General features: G+C 40.0%; 1 protein-coding gene across 5 annotated transcripts in view; it reads right to left on the bottom strand.

The window, feature by feature from the left end:
* Positions 1 to 24269, bottom strand: part of ATXN7L1 (ataxin 7 like 1) — a 198650-nt gene continuing 174381 nt past the window's right edge. For all 5 annotated transcript variants that reach the window (XM_074942478.1, XM_074942479.1, XM_074942480.1 and 2 more), the window contains 4 exons: positions 23700 to 23821; positions 15803 to 16739; positions 5110 to 5184; positions 1 to 2595 (listed from right to left, as the gene is read on the bottom strand). In XM_074942478.1, the coding sequence (XP_074798579.1) occupies positions 2554 to 2595; positions 5110 to 5184; positions 15803 to 16739; positions 23700 to 23821 (1176 nt within the window). In that variant the 3' untranslated portion in view covers positions 1 to 2553. The remainder of the gene's footprint in view (positions 2596 to 5109; positions 5185 to 15802; positions 16740 to 23699; positions 23822 to 24269) is intronic.

Below are 24269 nucleotides of genomic sequence, written 5' to 3'. Positions count from 1 at the left end.
GTTACAAAAAAAATAATAATAAAGCAAAAAACAAAAAAATACAATCGCTCACTAGAGAATATCTCCAGGCCCGGTGTTGAACCATGGCAGTATCAATCAGATACATGTTTGTTCTGTTTTTCCTTTTTTAAAACTGTAAGCCATAGAATTTACTATTTACACCTACTTTAGACATTTATTCTGCTTACAATTATCACAAGCATGGAATGAATTCTATTTGATACTGCTAACACAGAAAGGTGCAGGACAAAGAATGAAAATACTTAGTGTTACAAAATATGGACTGTAGAAAAGAAATTGACTGTACAAGTATGGCATTATTTTTTTAGAATGATTGGACATGCTTTCTTCAAAAGTTTTCTGGAAAAATTTCTAAAATCTGAAGTAGGAAAGCACAATATAGCAGGTGCAAATTCATTTCTGTGCAACAACAGTTATTTAATATACCCCATGACTGACCAGCTATGCAAAACCCACAGAGTTTTGTTAAAGTGCCATGGGTCAACAGCATAACAAAATATAAGGTGTAAATAGAAAAATTTCATTTTTTTTCTTTTTTTAAAACAATAGATCACTGAGAATCAGCAATAATAGAATATGCTGTATAAACTATTCTCTACAAAGGTCGATCAGCACTATTTACAATTGTTACAACGATACAAAAGAAGGCATACAAGTTATCCATGTCGCTTTTTTTATTTTTTTTATGGCTGACGGGCCTATGCATTGCGTATGTGTAACAACCAAAGCTTCTGAGCCTATATTGCTGGAAACAAATCACAAGATCTTCAGGCAAAAAGGGAGAAAAAGAACGGCTGAGTGAATGCTACACTAATAATGCATTATAGGCTGGTCCAGTTTATATCCATTTTTAAAAATGTTTATTTCCATTTCACTTTTCAGGCTGAAGTTTTTAATACATATAAAATCAAATAATGCTTCTTTAATGAAGGGAGAAATACCATGGGGTTTTCACTTGACACTTAGCTTTCACCAAATGCTGTCAGGCCTAAGCCAGTTGAAAAAAAATTTAAGCAGCATTCAAAGGTTTGTCTCCAGGTTCCAGCTTTCCAATTAAAAGATGCATGTAAAGAGCTAAAAGTCCTTAAAACGACTGAATTACTCCTTCAGTCACTGACAAGCTTTATTTCTCAGAAGCAGCCACGGAATCCCACAAGCACTATTTTCCCTCTGGAAGCAGAGGGACACTTCATCAATTACAGAGGGTAACTTTGTTACTAAGATTTTTAAATTCCTGCAGTTTTACAACTCAAAATAAATTAAACAACAACATAGTTCTGCTTCTAAAACTGAACAAGACAAAAATTGTGCAAAAATAACAAAGATATATACACATTTTTCAGTCTGAAGAAATGGTCAATAAAAACATAATTCAAAGAACATTTTAAAAATATAAAACATTGCTTACACTTTCCTACATTTCATACTGTTTCTGAAACTATTCTGGTCAGCTAGCTCCGAAATATAGTAAAACATAAATTATTACAAAATTAACACTATAAAAATTTACTTTAGGAATATCTTCTAAACTTTTTTCAAAGGGTCTAGCCTCGTTTACAATTCCATTTTATAATTCTTAAAATCTGCCTTAAGCCTTCTTTTTTAAAAAAAGAAAAAAGTAATCTCCTTACTATCTGCAGTCTCTCCTTTCCCCAAGATGTAAATAAACCAGCATATAAGTGCACTTTTAACACTGTAGAAATAAAAATGAACTCCTCTGTACTAATGTTCCAGTACCTGGTATCAATTTTCTGATTATAAAATCTACATTTTATATAAAAAAAATCAGTAATCCTATAAGAAACACTGTCAGTGCAATTCTATTGATGCAAACCAATCTGTTCAACTCCTGTCCTTGCAAACCCAAATTGTTTAATGAAGCAAACTAGTAGTATGATTTTAGGGGTCACAACTCCTATCACGATATGGGGAATTTTCATGTTGCGTTCCTACTAACTTTAGCAGGAGTTAGATGTGTAAATCCTCCATATGTTGATTGGAGTACAGACTCCTTAAGAGCCTGATCCTGAGCACTCAGAACTCCCAATGAAGTCAATGGGAGTTATGGGTGCTGAGCATCCATCAAGATTAGTTCTTAAAGTTGCAATGCCCCAGTTGTTACAAACTGCTGAGAAATGCACTAGGTAATATTTTTTTATCCATAAGACAAGCATAAATCCAGAGATTACTGTAGTTTGTAATTAATGACAACAATTTTTGGGGACAATTTAAAATCCAAGACATGAATTAGATTATTTTGGAATGTCCACTGTTACTGCTGTAAGAAACAAAGGGAGCAAAGCAACATTAATAGCTTGAGAAGGCATGACACAGAACAAAGCAGAATGCACAGATCAGTGGCAAATACAAGCGAGAAACTAAACAATCCACTATTATAGCAGTTTTCTGTAAATTTCATTTAGAACCACAAACTGATAAAAGGTTAAATCCACCTGCAGGACACAGAAAATAAAAACTCTGTGTTGTAGGGTTGCTGAGAGCTAGAGATTATAGGCTGGTTCCTTTTCCTTGCTATGGAAGAGTCCTTATCCTACCAGTCCGATTTGATGTTTTCTAAAAGAGAAACCAGAGCCAGTTTCAAAACCATGAAACATTTCCCAGTACACGCGCTTGTTCATTCAATACTGTAACAACTTTAATAATGCACCTGCTGCTGCAAAGGCTAAAAAAGGAATTTGTTTTTCTTAAATCTCATAACAAGTAAAGTTTAATCTCTTTTGAGAAATAAATTCTCTTTTTTTGAGAAATAAACTCATTACATTAGACTCCAGTGAAAAGAAGCTGTATCAAATATGCTGTATGTTTCTATGTTTCTGTGTGTAGGGTTTAAAAAAAAAAAAAGAGATTCAGTGATACACTGACTTAATGAACACAAGAATCAGGGCAAATGTGAAACAACAAACAGGAGGCAGTTCTAAAGAATCTTTTCCTTATACATCACATCTCCACTAGCCTTAGGCAGAAAAGCTGCTGTAATCCCAAATGACATACAATGCATTGTCACCTCTTACTACAGTGATCTGGTTATACATATTTAAAAACCATAATACAAGGAGGGATTGAAATATTAAAACATTCAGGTACCTAAAAATATTACAAAGACAAAAAAAAAGATTAATTATAAATCTAATGCAGGGATGGATGTTATGGCCAGTAATTCTGGGGAAGTCTGCTTTTAGTTCGCAGCTGACATTAACAGGTAGAAGACATTTTCATGTAAAGTCATCACTTTACCAACTCCATTATGGTTTATTAAAAACTACACAGTGCAGGCTACTGTGACAATATCCTGATTGCTGCAACTTTCAGATACCAGATCAGTTTATGTAATTGACAAAAATCTTACAAAGAGACATTGCCATATAGCGTAAACCTAATATTTGACTTCCAGAGCACTCTGTTGCCAATTCATATTATCAATATTAACCCCAATCATTCAAAAACTCTGAGTCAGGCCCCACTAAATCATGAGGTTTAAAAACAACAATATATTTTGGTTTATTTGCATTTAGGGTTCATGTTTTCAAGCTTCAACTGTCACTGTGAGGGCTAGAACCTCACTTTTTTTTAAAATGAAAGCTCAGATTTTCACTTAATGACTAACAGCTGTGGCTTTAGAAAAATCACCAAATATTGCAATGCTTGATAAGACTGCAAGAGCTGGCAACAGTGTAATAGCTTCTGTTTATGTACGACTGCCACAAAATCAACGTTTTGTACTCTTGGGTTCTCACTGGTGGATCCAGTACAGCAGTTAACTAACAAGCCTTATTCCTGGGGTTGTGTATAGATGATGCAGCTGAATGAACAAAACAGGAACTGCCCCTTGAATCAACCAAAAATCTGTATTATGCTTTGTAACAGCTTTTGCCCCTGACTGCTGTTGGCATTTGGATGCCATTCTCTCAAAAATAAAAGCCAGTGTACAAGGAGAGATTTTCCAGTGCATTTATTTATTATTAGTAGTTCTTCCTCCACGTACTTCCTCCTTTAAATCAGCAAGCAAGGGGGAATAAATTATTTTATTTTAGGTCATATTTTGGCAGTTCATCTCTAGATGATGGTGATTCAGATTATTGTCAATGGGGGAAAATGATGTAAGCTATCAGCATTAGGATTATCACCATTTCTGTTGTTTGTTTCTCTCCTCCCTTGTCTACACGGGGAAAATTGACCAGCATTGACTGCTTTGTGAGTGGCGTTCATATTCCTGAATAAAGTCACTTCTATTCTGGAGGAGACGGTCCATATGGGGAATAGCTATAGGGGACTATCTTATCCTTCTCTAAGGACTTGATACAGTGGGAAAGCTTGTGTGTTCCAATGACCCTGAGAGCTAGGCTGGTGGGAGTTTAATTCCTGGTAGGGCTGTCCAAGCTGGACATGTCAAAGGATAGGGACCAAATGAAAAGCAGTCCACAGGTCCTCCAGGTTGAGCAACAGGCCAACAACCTGCCCTCTCAAACAAGCTGCATTATACAAACACAACAAGTTAGTCATTCCAGCAAAGAGTATGATAGAGAGGGATGGCAGAGCGTTGTTCATGCCCTGAGCGATGTCTGATGGTGTGGGAAGGAGTCAGATTCAGAGTGGTTTGTATGGCTATGACAGTCAATTTCCTTGTGTAGACAAGCCCTTGTCTCCTCCTCTCTAACATTTCTCTGTCCTACTACTCTCTGCTGTAACTGCATCAGCCTAGTCAGTTTCCTTTTGCAGTGAGTTTTGTGTGTAAAGCACTGTTTCAGCTGCTGCTGGCTGGTGTTCCACCACATCAGAGACAGCTGGCCAGGCAAATGACAAATTGATTGGGCAGTGGTGTGGGTGGCCAACAATATGCAGGAAACTCACCATTCATACACACTTTGGGAGCGATAAACAGCTACAAAAAGAATCTTAATGAGGGGGAAAAAATCTAATAATTTATAAAAGGAGGATTAAATCTACAGAGGACAAAGATTAAAAATATAATTTAATACATAAAACGATTCAAACATTATTTAACGGAGTATCTGGTATTTGACTACTTAAGTGCACTTTTGCTTAGAAAACAACAACCCCAAAACTTACTTGTCTGTTGTGTACTGGGTTTGATGTACTTGAAGGACTGGATTGTGACAAAGCTACACTGCTATTTTTTCCAATCTGAAAGACATTAATTGAATAGTATTGAAAGGCACATTGTTGTCAGATGCATGGAAAGCCTGTATTGGCCTTGTTTTCTTTCATGTTGAAAGCACCTTTTACATTTATTTAGAAAACATAGGTAACATTGCTACTGTCTATTGAAAAACAAATTTCTTTAGATATAATCCTAGTGATCTCAGTGAACCTGTTAAAGGCAGGCAAACGTAGTTACACTTCACAAAGCACATAAGAAACACTAACTGGAACAGTATGGGACAGAAAAACAACAAATCAGACAGACCCTCTGTCTAGCTCTGTAGTGACTCAACTTTGACTTGTGGGCTACAAGCTGATTTCAGACTGATGCACTGGGCTGCAGCTAATCTGTTGCAGCACCTCAGGCTAGTGGACACATTGCAAAGGCATCAAGCTGCTGAGTCTTCAGTAATCCTTTGGATTTCTGACCTCAAAATTTATTACATTTTCCTGTGTGTCTTGGTCAACCTCCAGTACTTGTCCCTGTGAATCTGCAGCCCTAACAGCTGCAAATGGGAAGTGCTGTATTATACTCTGTTACTTCTGATTGTTGTGTAGGGGTACACTTTTGACTATTTTGATTTCACTGTTGAATTTTAGAATGGAGGAAGATACTTTGCATACCCCTAGTTTAATGTTTACACCCTTAAACACCCTTTTGTTACGCGTTGTCTAACAAAATCCTTTTAAAGTATAGTCAAGGTTGCGGCTTTTGCTTCTGTCTTTTGTATAGTTTATTCTACATATTAATCACCCTCTGTGTAAAGCAAGGTATCCCAATGCCCCTTAAGTTCCTTTCCTTGTTTTTAGCTTCAGTTTGCATCCTGAGTCTGTTACTTTCATAAATAGGTTTGTTGCATCCATTCCTTTATATTGTACCTTTCAGCATTATAGACTCTTTACAGACCCTTGCAATTGCTTCTTTTCTAGCTATTTCTCATAGATATATATGTTGTCTCAACTGCACAGAGCCCTCTCTGTCATGTTTGTTGTTTCCTTCTACATGTTTATTTCCCTGTACAGAGTATCAAAGTCATAACACATGTTGATTCAGAGCAAATCCTTCCCTCTGCTAGTTGGTCAGAGGAAAAAGGGAAGAGAGCATTTTTCAATCAGACTGACATGGTCCTTCTACGGTGCACAAGAAGGTATAGCCATATTCATTTATTAGCCCAGTGGACAGGGAGTTTGCATTGCACTTGAGGAGAGGGACACTTACATGCTTTCTTCTATATACGTTGTATTAGCTTGCTCACCAACCCAATGCTTCCTTCTGCCTCCATCTACTGGGGCAGGGTTGTTTAATGGTAGGGCATGTTTTTGCACAGAATATGTTAGAATGTCTGATTATAAAAAGAGTGATGGAAAAGGTATTAAATCTCTTCTCCATGTGCCCCATAACTGGGGATTATGATCCATATTATACCATGCCTTACAGTGCCTGGATTCAGTGCGCTGAGCTACGGACACTGCTTCACGATTCTATCCATAGCATGCTTTCTGTTTAACTCTGACCCCGTTAGTTATTTTCAAATGGTCTGAAAAGGGTTTCAAATGTGGGGAAGTTGTGTGTGTATGAGAGTATGAGGTAGACACAGCTAAGAGAGGACAAACTATGAACCTGATCCGTGTGTCCAAATGAGCTGTGTTTGGTGCCGGATGCAGGGGGAGGGTAGGGCAGGGCAGAAAGGTAGTTTCAAGCCACCTTTCTAATCCCTCATATCCTGCGGCTGGCTGGGTCCTGGTTTGGACTCTGGCATAACAGTGCAGGTGTCTGGGGATTGCTAGAACACACTCTGCTCAGTCCACACTGCCCTGCCCTGGTACACTCTTGTGCTGGGATTGGGAGGCTCAGAGCACGTGGGATAGAGCTGGCTACATGGAATGACACCATTTGAAGTCTTTCCTATACAAAGAGTATCACCAGCTGCTTGATATGGGCAGCACAAAGCCTCCAGAACCCAGTGCAGAGGATCTGACCCCAGGAGTGTAAATTTGCAGTGAGATCACTTTACTGGACCACAGAGTTTTTTTTGAGAGTCAGTGCAACGTAATGTGTAGACACATATTTAGATAAAATTTAGTCAAAGTATTATTATAAAATTGTCCATGGCACATCCCAGGGTCTGCCTAGATGCCAGTGCTCTGTTAGGTTTTTCTCTCTCCTATATATATTATACCATGCCTTACAGTGCCCTAGCAGTGCAGTATACAGGCATTTATAACCACTCAGTACTGGGGAATGTTGTCTTTTTAAGCCTCAGGAGCATTTTCTCTGAGGATGCAGGGATCACATATGCTTATCCTGGATTGGTACTGGTGTGTGGCTGACAAACACATTTGGAACAGGTAAATTACCAGAGCAATGAATTTCATTGTCAAACCGTCTCGATGTTATAACATTCATTGGGGAAGAAGCAAAGGTCTCTCTCCTGAGTGGAGTGACACACACACTGAAGATCAGTGACTGTTTCCTTTTCCTTGCTGCTCGTGGCAGAAGGGATATGAGAGGGTATGGGGTTGGTCAGAGTTGAGTTGAGTTGCGTTTTTACCAGCTTTGTGGCCTTTTTCCCTTTTCCCCCAGGTCCTATCTTTTGTTGTTTGTCCACTCCACACATTTATCAGGGCTTGGTCTTTGTCTCAGTCCTACCTGTTCATGACATTGACCTTTTTCCTCGGGGCTGTTTTGACTCAATCTTGGTGCCTCTATGCACGTTATCCAAAACAAGTCCTCTCTTTTACTCGTATCAGAGACAAGTCTGACGTATGGTTACAGACCTTCCCAGTACTGCATGCAGATAACCAGTGCCTGACATCTACAATCACTAATGGAATAAGCTGAGCGCATGGGTTGTTTACAGAGTACTGCAACATGTAAACACTTTTCCTAGCCACTGAAGGCATCATCATGTCAAGTCCACAGCAGGGAGTTGTAGGATACTATCAGGAGAATGATATGAAAAATTCATTATAGCCAATTTTCAAATTAAACTAAGGTCTGTTTAACTCCTCCCCCACTTACAATGCTTTGAACTGGTAAGTCTTTTCATTGGTAAATCTCATTGCTCTTTACAATGGTGGGTGATCATTATGCCCCCATTTTACAGATGAGGAAACAGGCATTGAGAGGTGTGGTGACTTGTTCTAGGGCAGGGGTCCCCAACGCAGTGCCCGTGGGTGCTGCGGTGCCTGTGGGTGCCATGGCACCTGCCAGGGCATTTTTGTGTGCCCGCAGGACACCCCACTGCCGAAATGCCACCGAGAAGAGTTGCCGTTTCTTAGCAGCATTTTGGCGGGGGCGCTTCTCCCTGCTGCCGCTTTTTGGCGGCAGCATTTCGGCGGCAGGATGTCTGGCGCCCACCACAGTCTTCTGGGAATAGCAATATGCTATTCCCACAACAAAGGTTGGGGACCACTGTCCTCGGGTGAGTCAGTGGCACATCTGGGAGTAGAACCCAGGCCTCTTGACTCCCATTCATTTAATGCTCCTGCGAATGTGATAACACAGGAGACGGAATCCTTGGTGTATAAACAGAACAGATTAACCATGTGGGTTGCAGCAGCATGAGCTTCCTCACACAGCTCTGCTGGTAGTGCTTAACCCTGACACGGAGGGATTACTTCCAAGAGTGGGAGGGTAGTTCAGAGTCACAGCCCGTCTGGTCCATGGCACTCTACTGTGATGGGTAGTAAAAGGGTTCCAGTCGTGGTGGTGCTTTCTTGGTGATAGGGACAACTTTACACAGGAATTAGAGTGAGGCCAGCTATCAGTTTATTCCACATATAAACCGGTCTATTTCACAGCCATCAAAAGGTAAAGCTTTCAGATACTGCCTCCCTGGGCCAGATTTGAGGTAGATGTGAAGAGCTCCACACCCTATCACCAGTCACCTGAGCCCTCCAGTGCCCTGCCCCTTGCTCTCTTATTATAAGGGGAGACCTACAAAATGCCAACTCTACATCAGGGAACAGCAGCAAGATTCCCGGTAACACTAATCTGTCGTAGAATTCTAGAAACACAAATACTGTAAGAACACAGCCTGTCAAGAATCAATTCAGCTTTAAACTGGCTTTGAACTTTTCCAACAGAAGACCTCATCCCCCAGCTTTTTCAGTAGTCACACGTGAGGCGAATAAAGTTATTCAGTTGCTATATTTAGGTAGTTACAAGTTTAGATTTGTATGTAACGTAAATACATGCAATATGTAAGGTGCACAGTCTTTATTATGTACCCATACTTCTGCCTCCTTGTTGCAAAGATGATTAGTTGCCAGTTACACTGAGCTCCATCATAATCACCTATAGTGTACTTAGTTCCCAAGGTAATGTTTTAAAGTGGAACTGTAATTACACTTATATAAATATTGTATGATGCTTAAATATCCATGTTCCTAAGACATTTATTCCATGTACTTAACCTCTTACTCTAGGGAAGTTTATCGGTACATATTAGTCTCACATTTACAAATATTCAGATAAGACAGGCCCTATGGTTCATATTATTTTGTTGTTTTACATAGTGCCATCCTTGTGCGTGGTGCTTTACAATAATAATATTTCTTCAACAGTGCTTCACATATTCAAAGCAATGTACAAATATTAACTAATCCTCACAACATCCTTGGGAGGTAGTTTAGTACTATCCTCATTTGACAGCTTAGGGCAGTGGTTCTCAACCTTTCCAGACTACTCCTTTCAGGAGTTTGATTTGTCTTGTGTACCCCAAGTTTCACCTCACTTAAAAGCTACTCGCTTACAAAAGAAGATGTAAAAATACAAAAAAGTGTCACAGAACTGAAAAATTGTTCACTTTTTCATTTTGTCTGTATGAAATTTTAGTTTGTACTGACATTGCTAGTGCTTTTTATGTAGCCTGTTGTAAAACTAGGCAAATATCTACATGAGTTGATGTACCCCCTGGAAGATCTCTGTGTACCCCTAGGGGTAGGTATACCCCTGGTTTGAGAACCACTGGCTTAGGAGACTGAAGCACAAGTGAAAGTGCAAGGTCACACACCAACTCAGTGAGAGAGCTGGGATTAGAACTCAGGACTTCCCAAGTTTGACCCCCACATTCATTTCTCCAAACCATGCTACTTACTGACACTCAGGCAGCAGGTGACAGGTCCCTGCTCCCAAGATCTTATGTGTACCAATATTCTGTAATAACATCATCTATAGTCTGACTTTCCTCCCTTTTGAGATATTAAAAGTTTCTTGTATCTAAGGCATCCCAGTATTTTGGGGGCACATATTTCAAAAGCACTGGCATGGAGATGGGAAGCTAAGGCTGATATATTGGGTGTTCCAATCGTTGTCTGGGGAGGAAGTTAAATCCAGGCCACTTGGACAGAGCTAAATGCCTAAGCTATGTGATCAACCACAAATGTAAAACAATGCCATTATCCCCCGCAAAGAAATAAAATTATCCATTTTCAAAAGCCAAAATAAACAATCTCTTTGTAGGTTATGTAATTATTGTAGCTCTACTGGTAGCAGGAGAGAGAAAATATATAACGGTGCCCTCCCTGGGGGCTCTTTACTCTGCCCACTACACCCTGAGAGCCCTATTCGTCCTCTTTTCCCATTTCTGTGCTGCTCCTATGTACGGAATGCCCTTCCCAAACCATCCTCTATTCATTCACGTTCCCTTTAAAAACTCACTTCTGCAATGTCCATATGGAGGGAGAGTTTTCATTTAAAACAAAACAAAAAGCCTCACGCAAAGCTATCCCCATTTCTGGGTTTTGCAGTTGTCCTGTCTTCTACAGCTCTCTCTCCTTTCTAGACCAGTGGTTTTCAACCTTTTTTCATTTGCAGACCCCTAAACAATTTCAAATGGAGGTGCAGACCCTTTGGAAATCTTAAACATAGGGGTCCACAGACCACAGATTGAAAACCACTGTTCTAGACTGAAACCCTGCATGGAAGGGACTAGCTTTGTGTGCACTGCATACAAATAATAAATCATAATAAAGGTTTTATCGGTATGCATTTGGCCACAATTTATTTATTCTCACACCTTACACTTTTGCCCTCATATGGCGCCATTTTCTCCAAGGATTTCAAAGTTCTATAATTAGTGGCAATTCTCCATCCTAGATTTAGGTGGGCCACCCTAACCGACTTTATTTAATTCTGTTTATTTAGATATTTAAAAACTGCCTTGAATTCAGTGCTCTGAGCACATGCACATTAAAACAATAACCAACTGCTCAGTAAAGGTGCTTTGGAAATTGCGTCATACATCTCTGCTTTGGCTACCAGAATGTTCAATGAAATGCCCTCCATGGAGGTTCTGCTGCTTTGGAGCCCTCTGGTGGAATCTGTGTTACATACAATCCGTGGCAACAAAGCAAGTTCAAGGGGGAAACTGTGCTGTTAAACAGCCATGAATGGTACACAGAACTGTGATTAAGATGAATTTATTTTACTTTGACTTAAGTTTTCCTACTTCTGATTGGGGAACAGCATCAGGGATCCAAGGGTGGCTGTACCATTGTTTCAATGTAAGCAAAAAAGAAAAAAGCTTCTGACCACACTCCGTCTCCCCACTGAAAAATGTAAATACTACCATTTGATAGATGGTGAAGACACAGGCAGTTCACAGATCAGGCACAGAAATTTGATGATTTGCCTAAGGTCACAAAGCAAATCAGTGACAGATCTGGGAGGAAACAGACCCCAGCAACAGAACTTAGAGGGACTGACAATCAGCTACCTGCTCTAAGAGACAAACTGTTCAGAATTTGTCACCCAATTAAAGTGAAAAGGGAAAACCCCTTAACATTGCTATTTATAAAAGCAATTAAAATCAAATGAAGATACAGGTTATTGTGGAAATAAATGCTAATTTTACAAATACCAGCTCAATGTATTAAAATAGCTATAGTAATTAACTAGTGTATCACAACCTTTTCAATATCATGACCCCATGTTACAATTATAGCGTTGGGTTCCCAAACTGCCATCTATCCATAAAGAGAGAGAGTATGGCCTTAACTCTCCCCTCGCTCCCCCAGCCTTGTTTTTGACCCCCGACAGTGAGAACCCATGAACCAGTTTATACCACATGGAGTTTCTTTTAACAAGTAAAAAAACCGAGGAGTACTTGTGGCACCTTAGAGACTAACAAACTTATTTGGGCATAAGCTTTTGTGGGCTAAAACCCACTTCATCGGATGCATGCAGTGGAAAATACAGTAGGAAAATATATATACACAGAGAATGTGAAAAAATGCCATACCAACTGTAATGAGACCAATCAATTAAGGTGGGCTATTATCAGCAGGAGAAAAAAAACCTTTTGTAGTGATAATCAGGATGGCCCATTTCGAACAGTTGACAAGAAGGTGAGTAACAGTAGGGGAAAAAAATTAGCATGGGGAAATAGTTTTTACTTTGTGTAATGACCCATCCCCTCCCAGTCTCTATTCAAGCCTAATTTAATGGTGTCCAGTTTGCAAATTAATTCCAATTCTGCAGTCTCTCGTTGGAGTCTGTTTTTGAAGTTTTTTTGTTGGAGAATTGCGACTTTTAGGTCTGAAATTGAGTGACCAGGGAGGTTGAAGTGTTCTCTGACTGGTTTCTGAATGTTATAATTCTTGATGTCTGATTTATGTCCATTTATTCTTTTGCGTAGAGATTGTCCGGTTTGGCCAATGTACATGGCATTGCTGGCACATGATGGCATATATGGCAGGGGATGGCAGGTGAACGAGCCTCTGATAGTGTGGCTGATGTGATTAGGTCCTATGATGGTGTCCCTTGAATAGATATGTGGACAGAGTTGGCAACAGGGTTTGTTGCAAGGATAGGTTCTTGGGTTAGTGTTTTTATTGTGTGGTGTGTGGTTGCTGGTGAGTATTTGCTTCAGGTTGGGGGGCTGTCTGTAAGCGAGGACTGGCCCGTCTCCCAAGACCTGTGAGAGTGAGGGATCGTCCTTCAGGATAGGTTGTAGAGCCTTGACGATGTGCTGGAGAGGTTTTAGTTGGGGGCTGAAAGTGACGGCTAGTGGCATTCTGTTACTTTCTTTGTTGGGCCTGTCCTGGAGTAGGTGACTTCTGGGTACTCTTCTGGCTCTGTCAATCTGTTTTTTCACTTCATCAGGTGGGTACTGTAGTTTTAAGAATGCTTGATAGAGATCTTGTAGGTGTTTGTCTCTGTCTGAGGGGTTGGAGCAAATGCGGTTGTGTCATAGAGCTTGGCTGTAGACAATGGATCATGTGGTGTGGTCTGGATGAAAGCTGGAGGCATATAGGTAAGTACAGCGGTCAGTAGGTTTCCAGTATAGGGTGGCGTTTATGTGGCCATCGCTTATTAGCACTATAGTGTCCAGGAAGTGGATCTCATGTGTGGACTGGTCCAGGCTGAGGTTGATGGTGGGACGGAAACTGTTGAAATCATGGTGGAGTTCCTCAAGGGCTTCTTTTCCATGGGTCCAGATGATGAGGATGTCATCAATGCAGCATAAGTAGAGGGGCATTAAGGGACGAGAGCTGAGGAAGCGTTGTTCTAAGTCAGCCATAAAAATGTTGGCATACTGTGGGGTCATGCGGTTACCCATAGCAGTGCCGCTGACTTGAAGGTATACATTGTCCCAAAATGTGAAACAGTTGTGGGTGAGGACAAAGTCACAAAGTTCAGCCACCAGGTTTGCCGTGACATAATTGGAGATACTGTTCCTGATGGCTTGTAGTCCATCTTTGTGTGGAATGTTGGTGAAGAGGGCTTCTACATCCATAGTGCCTAGGATGGTGTTTCCAGGAAGATCACCGATGGATTGTAGTTTCCTCAGGAAGTCAGTGGTGTCTCAAAGATAGCTGGGAGTGCTGGTAGCGTAGGGCCTGACGAGGGAGTCTACATAGCCAGACAATCCTGCTGTCAGGGTGCCAATGCCTGAGATGATGGGGCGTTCAGGATTTCCAGATTTCTGGATCTTGGGGAGCAGACAGAATACCCCTGGTCATGGTTCTAGGGGTCTGTCTGTGCAAATTTGTTCCTGTGCTTTTTCAGGGAGTTTCTTGAGCAAATGGTGTAGTTTCTTTTGGTAACCCTCAGTGGGATCAGAGGGTAATGGCTTGTAGAAAGTGGTGTTGGAGAGCTGCCTAGCGGCCTCTTGTTCATATTCCGACCTATTCATGATGACGACAGCACCTCCTTTGTCAGCCTTTTTGATTATGATGTCAGAGTTGTTCCTGAGGCTGTGGATGGTGTTCTATTCTGCATGGCTGAGGTTTTGGGGCAAGTGATGCTGCTTTTCCACAATTTCAGCCCGTGCACGTCGGTGGAAGCACTCTAGGTAGAAGTCCAGTCTGTTGTTTTGACACCCATTTTTTCATGTTCTCGCTGTATATATATCTTCCTACTGTATTTTCCCCTGCATGCATCTGATGAAGTGGGTTTTAGCCCACAAAAGCTTATGCCCAAATATATTTGTTATTTGTTTATATATTTGTTTCTAAGGTGCAACAAGTAAGTACTCCTTGGTTTTTTTGCTGATACAGACTAACATGGCTACCACTCTGAAACCTTTTAACAAGTTTCTTTTAAGCCCTTTTACTACTTTGTTTTCTGTAATAAGTGCACTGTGGATTGTTCCAACAGTCACAGTATTCTGTGAAAACTACCATTCCATCTCTTTTAAATATGTTGATCTGAATTATCCAGTCATGATGTTTAAAGATGTCACTATGCTTTGTGTGTAATGCATACAATTTAAAAATTATTTGAGCATTAATAAAAACAAATTAGAATGTTTTTAAAACAAATCCACATGTAAAGCGAACTTCCATTCTCCTAGTTCCAACTGTGAAATAAGTCTATTTTATTAGCTTTATTGAGTTCACTAATCGAAAAGTTACTGTACACCAGAATAAGGACTGTTGTCTAATAAAGGGGATCCTAACTTGCAGAACCGATGTCATCACCAGTCTTTGAACAATTCATTTAGGAGCCAACCCCCTAAAAAGGGAGTGAATGAGTAGTTCTGCTCAAAGGGGAAAACGAGTTTGGTTTAGGTCAGGAATCAGAAAGATGCTGAGAGCACAAAACAGCCACTGAATCCATGGGAGTGACTGGTACTCTCCACCTTTCAGCAGCAGGCCTTTATTTTGCATGTGTTTATGAAAAAAAAAAAAAAAGCTCCAAAAGCAAAACATCTGTATATAAAGAAACCAAATCTGATGAGCTGTGCAGTGGATGAGCTATACTGAGATAGATTACATATTGAATTTGCATGCACTGTACCAAGCCATGAACAAAGAGCAGGAATTAACTTCTGAAATTAACTTCCCCATCCTTCCCCCTCAATTTGAGATCTAAAACATAAATGGCTAGTTGTAAAGTTGCATTAGAACTGTTATCACTTGTAAAACAAAAATATTTGAATGAAGTATCACAAAGGTGTTTTGCACACTTGAACCTCCTTTCCAGACTGGGTTCAAAACAAATGCAAAAACGTTTTTGCATCAGCCTAAACAGCAAGTCAGAAGATGAAAAACAGAGTCTGAGACAATTGTAAAACCAGTTCTCTCACAATTCAATACATTTCAAATAAGGCAAATGACCTGCAGAGAAGTAACTGGAAGAATCCCTTACCTGGCGAGAGAGCGAGCTGTTTGGAGGATCTGGCACCGTAGAAATAAGGTTGGCAGTGCTCTTTTTGTGAACACTATTCATACCAGGCATTTTAGTGATTTTACAGGCTTTGCTACTAGTACTAGAGTTTTTACGTTTTTTTCCATCTGATTTGTCAAAAGAAAGGGGTAGAGAAGACACTGCATTATGTGCTGCCAGGGAATGGTCCCCTGAATGGTGCACAAAGGAGGATACAGACAAATTTGAGGAGTCAATACTGCTTACTACCATGCTCATGTGTTTTACTGAGTCAGTTGAGCTACTTGCTAATGAAGTCCGTCCTGAGGGCTCCGATTTGGCACTGAGTGGGCTTGTTCCATTGTTTGTATTGTGTACAGACATACTGTTATAGGAAGATGTAGCCTGATAGGAGTTCAAAGTTGAATTAGAATTCAGGACACAGTTCTTTTTGTGGGACCCTGAAAACGAAGACGAGGAGGATGTCTGCAAAGATAATGAAGAGGAAGAAGACGGTGACTTTTTCTTTTTGTTACTTGAAGATTCATCGCTACGAGACGATAGGTCTTTGACTTTTGAGGATTTGCTGGTTTTTGTTTTGGATGGTTTGTGGGATGGGGAAGGGATGACTGCTGGCACTGGTGACACAGCTGATGGTGCCTTAAAAGTTGAGTCCATGATACTTAAACTTGCGGCCACATGAGGAAAAGCTGTGGTGTGTGACACAATGGAATTCGTATCCGACGCTGTCACAAAGGCTGTGTTCGATAACATGGCTGATGTCATTATGTAAGAAGATGTGATTCTTGAGCTGATGGGTGTTGAAGGAATATACACTGCATTGGGGTTGCTGAAAGGCTGTAAAACCGATGCTGGAAAAGGGGTGGTGATATGTGCTGCTGGAGAAGGCATGGGGCTATCTGCTGCAGGAGGGATTTTCCTAAATATGAAAAAGAAAAACATTGAGGTTCAGATTTTTTATTTTTCATCCAATCTGATAGGTTCAATTTGAGCAATGCAGATAGGAAGAGTTTTCCTGGATAGATCAAACTACGAAAAAAAAAAATCTAATTCTAAATACTGTCCCTCGTGACCATGTAAATTTTAACTCCAATACCACAGACTATTTTGTGTCAGTTTAAAATGTCTCTTTTTTAAACGCATAGTTCTAATGTTAGGTGCTTTGTGATTCAACCTAAAATAAATATGCACACACATTTTATTACTATAATAATTTCCTAAACATGGATCTTAATTTATATTTTCCCAAAGTGTAGTTTCAAATCAGGAGTATTGAGCTGATGCTGAAGGAAGTGGGGGAGTAATACACAGGCCTGAGCAGAGAATTATGCTGTGTAAACTTCCCCAAACAACACTGCTAATGCCTCTTAATCCTGCCTGCAATACACCTGCTAATCTAGATCCAGGCTTCACTTCAGCAAAAAGTGCTAAGTGAAAATTCTGAGTTCAATGTTTCAATTAAATAATTTTATTCCAAATTTAATTTCCTGTTTCCTTCCCCACCTTACAAAATAACCCAGAGATACCACAAAGCTCAATCACATGACTCTCAACCTCTAACCATAACATTTAAAAGTATTACATTTGTTTTTCTTGAAAGTATTCAAAGGCTGGATTAGTGGGACAGTTCAACATTAACCTGAATTTACAAGTCAGATCAATGAGGGGTGGGAGCTGCTGCACTTGGCCAGTTTCTGAGTTGTAAAAAGAAAAGGAGTACTTGTGGCACCTTAGAGACTAACCAATTTATTTGAGCATAAGCTTTCGTGAGCTACAGCTCACTTCATCGGATGCATACAATATGCATCCGATGAAGTGAGCTGTAGCTCACGAAAGCTTATGCTCAAATAAATTGGTTAGTCTCTAAGGTGCCACAAGTACTCCTTTTCTTTTTGCGAATACAGACTAACACGGCTGTTACTCTGAAACCTTTCTGAGTTGTGAATCACAGGATCAGCGCAGTTAGAAATGCAGAGTCCATCACTCTGTCAGTGCAGGATTGTTCCGTATAGCCCATTTTAGGGCTGGCCAGATAGGATTAATCAAATACCTAGTTGATGAATTTCACTGATTTTTGTTGAATAACTTGTCCATTTTTTGTGGTATTTAATCAGCTCTATAGGTGGCTCAATACTATTTGGAGAATATATTATTCAATAATTACCAGGGAAATTAGCTGTCTATAATGAAATATTAAACATACGTAGAGATTTCATAAAGAGGCTGAGCTAGTATTTGGGTCAAACATTTAAGGTTAGACACTCACTGACTTCAATGGGAGCAGGATGGTGCCTTTTAACATGTTTCACAGTATTGACAGAGGTAGTGATTTTTTTTACGCTTTTCATGGTGTTGCGATGCCAGCGACACACTCTCTCAGCCGCCTGAGCGCTGAATCTCCACATGAACAAACTAGTGGCTCCCAAATCTTTTGAGCTTTACCTTTGGGTGGCAAAATGAACAGCCTCCTCTTCACCTGATAGTAAACTGCTACAGCTACTACTGGAAGATGAGAAACACTTGTGCAGCAAACACCTGCTATCTCCTTCTAACCTCAGCTATGCAACAAACTAACCCCAGGGGCAACAAGCCCACTGTTTCCAAACTCTGTCTCCCAGCACAGCAGTCTTATTTCTTCTAGTCTACAAGGTTAGTCAGACAAGCCGAGCTTTAGTATTTCAATAGCAAGATATTTAAATAAAATTAGAACTGGTTGATCTAATAACTGCTATATAATGCCTATAACAGCTCTAATATATGGAGTGACATGAAACATTACAAAGTAATGTAGTTATATTGGATGGAGCATGCACATTGTGCAGTACAATCACATCTTCAAGTCCCAAGTGCTGTTTTTACATTTTCTAAATTCTTAAATTTTTGTAATGCCAGCTATTTTTAATGCATCTGTGCAACTCATGCCCATATGCAGTGCTTAGGACACTGTTGCAAAATATAATGGTGAAATATGTTTAATATTGCATTGCAAATGGACATGTTAAGACTTTAATGCCAATGAGCCTCATGAAACCTGTGTGCCGCCATGAATACCTCATGTTAGGAAATCTTGACACACTGGTATCAGGTGCTCACTGACACCATTCCCCTTTATTCCAAACACCTTCAGTCTTCTCCAGGGTGGTCACAGATATATAGTTTTCCTTCCAGTTTTGAGGGGAAAGAATGAACAGCATGCAAAGTTGACACCAATGATACTTTGCAGATTGGTCAACAAAGCGTGCTGCTAGCCAAGCAGCACCAGAGAGGAGGACTGGGCTGTAATCCTTATTTTTGTTCAGTATCAGAACTGCCATACTGGGTCAGACCAAAAGTCCATCTTGCCCAGTATCCTGTCTTCCGACAGTGACCAATGCCAGGTGCCCCAGAGGGAATGAACAGAACAGATAATCATTAAGTGATCCATGCTGTGTAGCCCATTCCCAGCTTCTGGCGAACGGAGGCTAGGGACACTGATGAGGTTCAACAAGGACAAGTGCAGAGTCCTGCACTTAGGACGGAAGAATCCCATGCACTGCTACAGGCTGGGGACTGACTGGCTAAGCAGCAATTCTGCAGAAAAGGACCTGGCGATTACAGTGGATGAGAAGCTGGATATGAGTCAATAGTGTGCCCTTGTTGCCAAGAAGGCTAACGGCATATTGGGCTGCATTCGTAGGAGCATTGCCAGCAGATCGAGGGAAGTGATTATTTCCCTCTATTTGGCACTGGTGAGGACACATCTGGAGTACTGCATCCAGTTTTGGGCCCCCCACTACAGAAGGATGTGAACAAATTGGAGAGAGTCCAGCGGAAGGCAACAAAAATGATTAGGGGGCTGGGGCACATGATTTATGAGGCGAGGCTGAGGGAACTGGGCTTATTTAGTCTGAAGAAGAGAAGAGTGAGGGGAGGATTTGATAGTAGCCTTCAACTATCTGAAGGGGGATTCCAAAGACGATGGAGCTACGCTGTTCTCAAGGGTGGCAGATGATAGAACAAGGAGCAATGGTCTCAAGTTGCAGTGGGGGAGGTCTAAGTTGGATATTAGGAAAAACTATTTCACTAGGAGGGTGGTGAAGCACTGGCATGGGTTACCGAGGGAGGTGGTGGAATCTCCATCCTTAGAGGTTTTTAAGGCCCGGCTTTACACAGCCCTGGCTGGGATGATTTAGATGGGGGTTACTCCTGCTTTGAGCAGAGGGTTGGACTAGATGACCTCCTGAGGTCTCTTCCAACCCTAATCTTCTATGATTCTGACACCATCCCTGCCCATTCTGGCTAATAGCCATTGATGGACCTATCCTCCATTAATTTATCTAATTCTTTTTTGAATCCTGTTATAGTCTTGGCCTTCACAACCTCCTCTGGCAAAGAGTTCCACAGGTTGACTATGCATTGTGTGAAGAACTACTTTTTTTGTTTGTTTTAAACCTGCTCCTTAGTTCTTGTGTTATGAATTGCCTTATTTACTTTCTCCATACCAGTCATGATTTTTTAGATCTCAGTCATATCCCCCCTTAGTCATCTCTTTTCCAAGCTGAAAAGTCCCAGTCTTATTAATCTTTCCTCATACGGAAGCTGTTCCATACCCCTAATCATTTTTGTTGCCCTTTTCTGAATCATTTTCAATTCCAGTATATCTTTTTTGAGATGGGGCGACCACATATGTATGCAGTCTTCAAGATGAGGGTGTATCATGGATTTATATATGCAATATATATAGGCAATATGGTATTTTCTTGCTTATTATTTATCCTTTTCTTAATGATTCCCAACCTTCTGTTAGCTTTTTTGACTGCCGCTGCACATTGAGTGGATGTTTTCAGAGAACTATCCACAATGACTCCAAGATCTCTTTCTTGAATGGTAACACCTAATTTAGACCCCATCATTTTATATGTATAGTTGGGATTATGTTTTCCAATGTGCATTACTTTGCATTTATCAACACTGAATTTCATTTGCCATTTTGTTGCCCAGTCACCCAGTTTTGAGAGCCTTTTGTAGCTCTTCGAAGTCTGCCCCTGGGACTTAATTATCTTGAGTAGTTTTGTATCATCTGCAAATTTTGTCACCTCACTGTTTACCCCTTTTTCCAGATCATTTATGAATATGTTGAATAGGACTGGTCCCAGTACAGACCCCTGGGGGACACCACTGCTTACCCTCTCCATTCTGAAAACTGTCCCTTTATTCCTACCCTTTGTTTCCGACCTTTTAACCGGTTACCAATCCATGAGAGGACCGTCTCTCTTATCGCATGACAGCTTACTTTGCTTAAGAGCCTTTGGTGAGGGACCTTGTCAAAGGCTTTCTGAAAATCTAAGTACATTATATCCACTGGATCCCCCTTGTCCACATGCTTGTTGACCCCCTGAAAGATTTCTAGTAGATTGGTGAAGCATGATTTCCCTTTACAAAAACCATGCTGACTCTTCCCCAACAAATTATGTTCATCTATGTGTCTGACAATTTTGTTCTTGACTATAGCTTCAAACAGTTTGCCTGGTACTGATGTCAGGCTTACCTGCCTGTAATTGCCGGGGTCACCTCTGGAGCCATTTTTAAAAATTGGCGTCACTTTACCTATCCTCCAGTCATTTGGTACAGAAGCTGATTTAAATGATAGGTTACATACTAGAGTTAGTAGTTCTTCGATTTCACATCTGAGTTACTTCAGAACTCTTGGGTGAATACCATCTGGTCCTGGTGACTTATTACTGTTTAGTTTATCAATTTATTCCAAAACCTCTTCTAATGACACCTCAGTCTGGGACAATTCCTCAGATTGGTCACCTAAAGAAGAATGTCTCAGGTTTGGGAATCTCGCTCACATCCTCAGCTATGAAGACTGATGCAAATAATTCATTTACTTTCTCTGCAATGGCTTTATTGTCCTTGAGTGCTCCTTTAGCATCTCGATCATCCAGTGGCCCTACTGGTGGTTTAGCAGGCTTCTGCTTCTAATGTCCTTTTTTTTTTTTTTTGCTATTACTTCTTGAGTCTTTGGCTAGCTGTTCTTCACAGTCTTTTCTGGATTTCCTAATTATATTTTTACACTTAATTTGCCAGAGTTTATGCTCCTTTCTTTTTCCTCACTAGGATTTAACTTCCACTTTTTAAAGGATGCCTTTTTGCCTCTCACTGCTTCTTTTACTTTGTTGTTTAGCCACAGTGGTACTTTTTTGGTTCTCTTACTATGTTTTTTAATTTGGGGTATACATTTAAGTTGAGCCTCTATTATGGTGTCTCTAAAAAGTTTCCATGCAGCTTGCAGGGATTTCACTTTTGGTGCTGTACCTTTTAATTTCTGTTTAACTAACCTCCTCATTTTTGTGTAGTTCCCCTTTCTGAAATTAAATGCTACAGTTTGGGGCTGCTGTGGTGTTTTCCCCGCCACAGGGATGTTAAATTTAATTATATTATGGTCACTATTACCAAGCGGTCCAACTATATTCACCTCGTGGACCAGATCCTGTGCTCCACTTAGGACTAATCAAGAATTGTCTGTCCTCTTGTGGGTTCCAGGACTAGCTGCTCCAAGAAGCAGTCATTTAAGGTGTCAAGAAACTGTATCTCTGCATCCCGTCCTGAGGTGATATGTACCCAGTCAATATGGGGATAGTTGAAATCCCGCATTATTATTGAGCATTTTATTCTTTTTATTTTAATAGCCTCTCTAATCTCCCTGAGCATTTCACAGTCACTGTCACCATCTTGGTCAGGTGGTCGGTAATATATCCCTACTGCTATATTCTTATTATTAGAGCATGAAATTACTACCCATAGAGATTCAATGTACAGTTTAGTTCATTTAAGATTTTTACTATATTTGATTCTACTCTTTCTTTCACATATAGTGCCACTCCCCCACCAGCAAGACCTGTTTTGTCCTTCCGATATATTTTGTACCCTGGTATTACTGTGTCCCACTGATTATCCTTATTCCACCAAATTTCTGTGATGTCTATTATATCAAGATCCTCATTTAATACGAGGCACTCTAGTTCACCCATCTTATTATTTAGACTTCCAGCATTGGTATATAAGCACTTTAAAAAACAATTTTTAGCTGTCTGCCATTATATGATGTAATTGAATGGGACTTTTTTCATTTGACCGTTTCTTACATTATATATACACACACACTTGCACAGCACAAATATATATATTTAAAATCAGCTCTAGACAGAGAAAAATATCACCAGTCCTTTCCTGCATGATATTTGAAATGTTTAAAATTTCAGCTTGTTGTCAGGGGTATTTCAGTCAGTATGGAGAAAACTACTGTCGGTTTTTGTGGGTTTGCAAGCAGTGAGCATTCAACCCATCAATACATTGCTCTAGTATATCTCTGAACCACCACCACCACCACCTCAACGATAACCAAGGGAAAAGATCTTTTGTACATTGGCCTCTCAGTGAAGTCAGGGCAAAATAATGTGTAAAGAAAGCCATGTCTGTAGATAATAAATCTTACAATTGCATGAAGCAGACACAAATATTTTGGAAAAATGGGTTCTACAGCAGAATGACACATAAGCAGTTAGGAGGCTAATGGAACTACCCTACCCTAGAGGTACAGAGGGACAAGTAACCTAGATGTGGTACACTTCTGTTACGATCATCATCAGCCACCCAGAAGAAATCCGCTTTGGAACGGTGACTAAAAAATTATTCTGTTGTGCTGTAAGCTCCTAAAGGCTAGCGGTATTTCTTGAGTACAAAGAATAAAATTGTATTCATGTAAATGACACTACCTAATGTGCCAGGTAACTTTAAAAAAAAGCATTTCATGGAAGTGGTTAATTTAGAAGACTGTAAGCATGAACTATTATAAAAGAATAAAACAACCACATGGTGCAAAATTCTCACTTACTTCCACATCTGTGAATTCAAGTGTTTTTCTACCATGGAGTTTAGTGCGAATCGAAAATGGTCCCATCTTCTGTCAAATACATAGTATCCTCTTCCCATTAAGCGACTGCCAAATGAACAAAACTGAAAGAAAAGACATTTCAGTGTTGCTAATAGACTAATAAATTAGTACAAAATGTATAGAGAAATATTTTTATATTTATATATATATATATATATATATATATATATATATACACACACACACACACACTTGCACAACACAAATATATATTTTTTAAAAAGTCAGCTATAGACAGAAGAAAGTATCACCAGTTACTTTCCTGCATGATATATGAAATATGTTTAACATTTCAGCTTGTTGTCAGGGGTATTTTACACATCCGCTAAAAACTCACCTGTGTGGGTTAAGGGCTTGATTCTAATATCAGAGTCATACTTTCTCTTTCACACATCATGTAAATCCTGAACTGCAATGTTAGCGAAGTAATTCCTGCTAATACCGTAACTGCCTCAATCAGTGATACCATTCAATGCATGTTAAATACCACATTTCATTAAGCAAGAATAC

Source organism: Natator depressus, chromosome 1 (genome assembly GCF_965152275.1).
Source record: "Natator depressus isolate rNatDep1 chromosome 1, rNatDep2.hap1, whole genome shotgun sequence".
NCBI classification, from domain to species: domain Eukaryota; kingdom Metazoa; phylum Chordata; order Testudines; family Cheloniidae; genus Natator; species Natator depressus.
The sequence above is the reverse complement of the archived record's forward strand: the minus strand, read 5'-3'. Positions and strand labels throughout refer to the sequence as shown.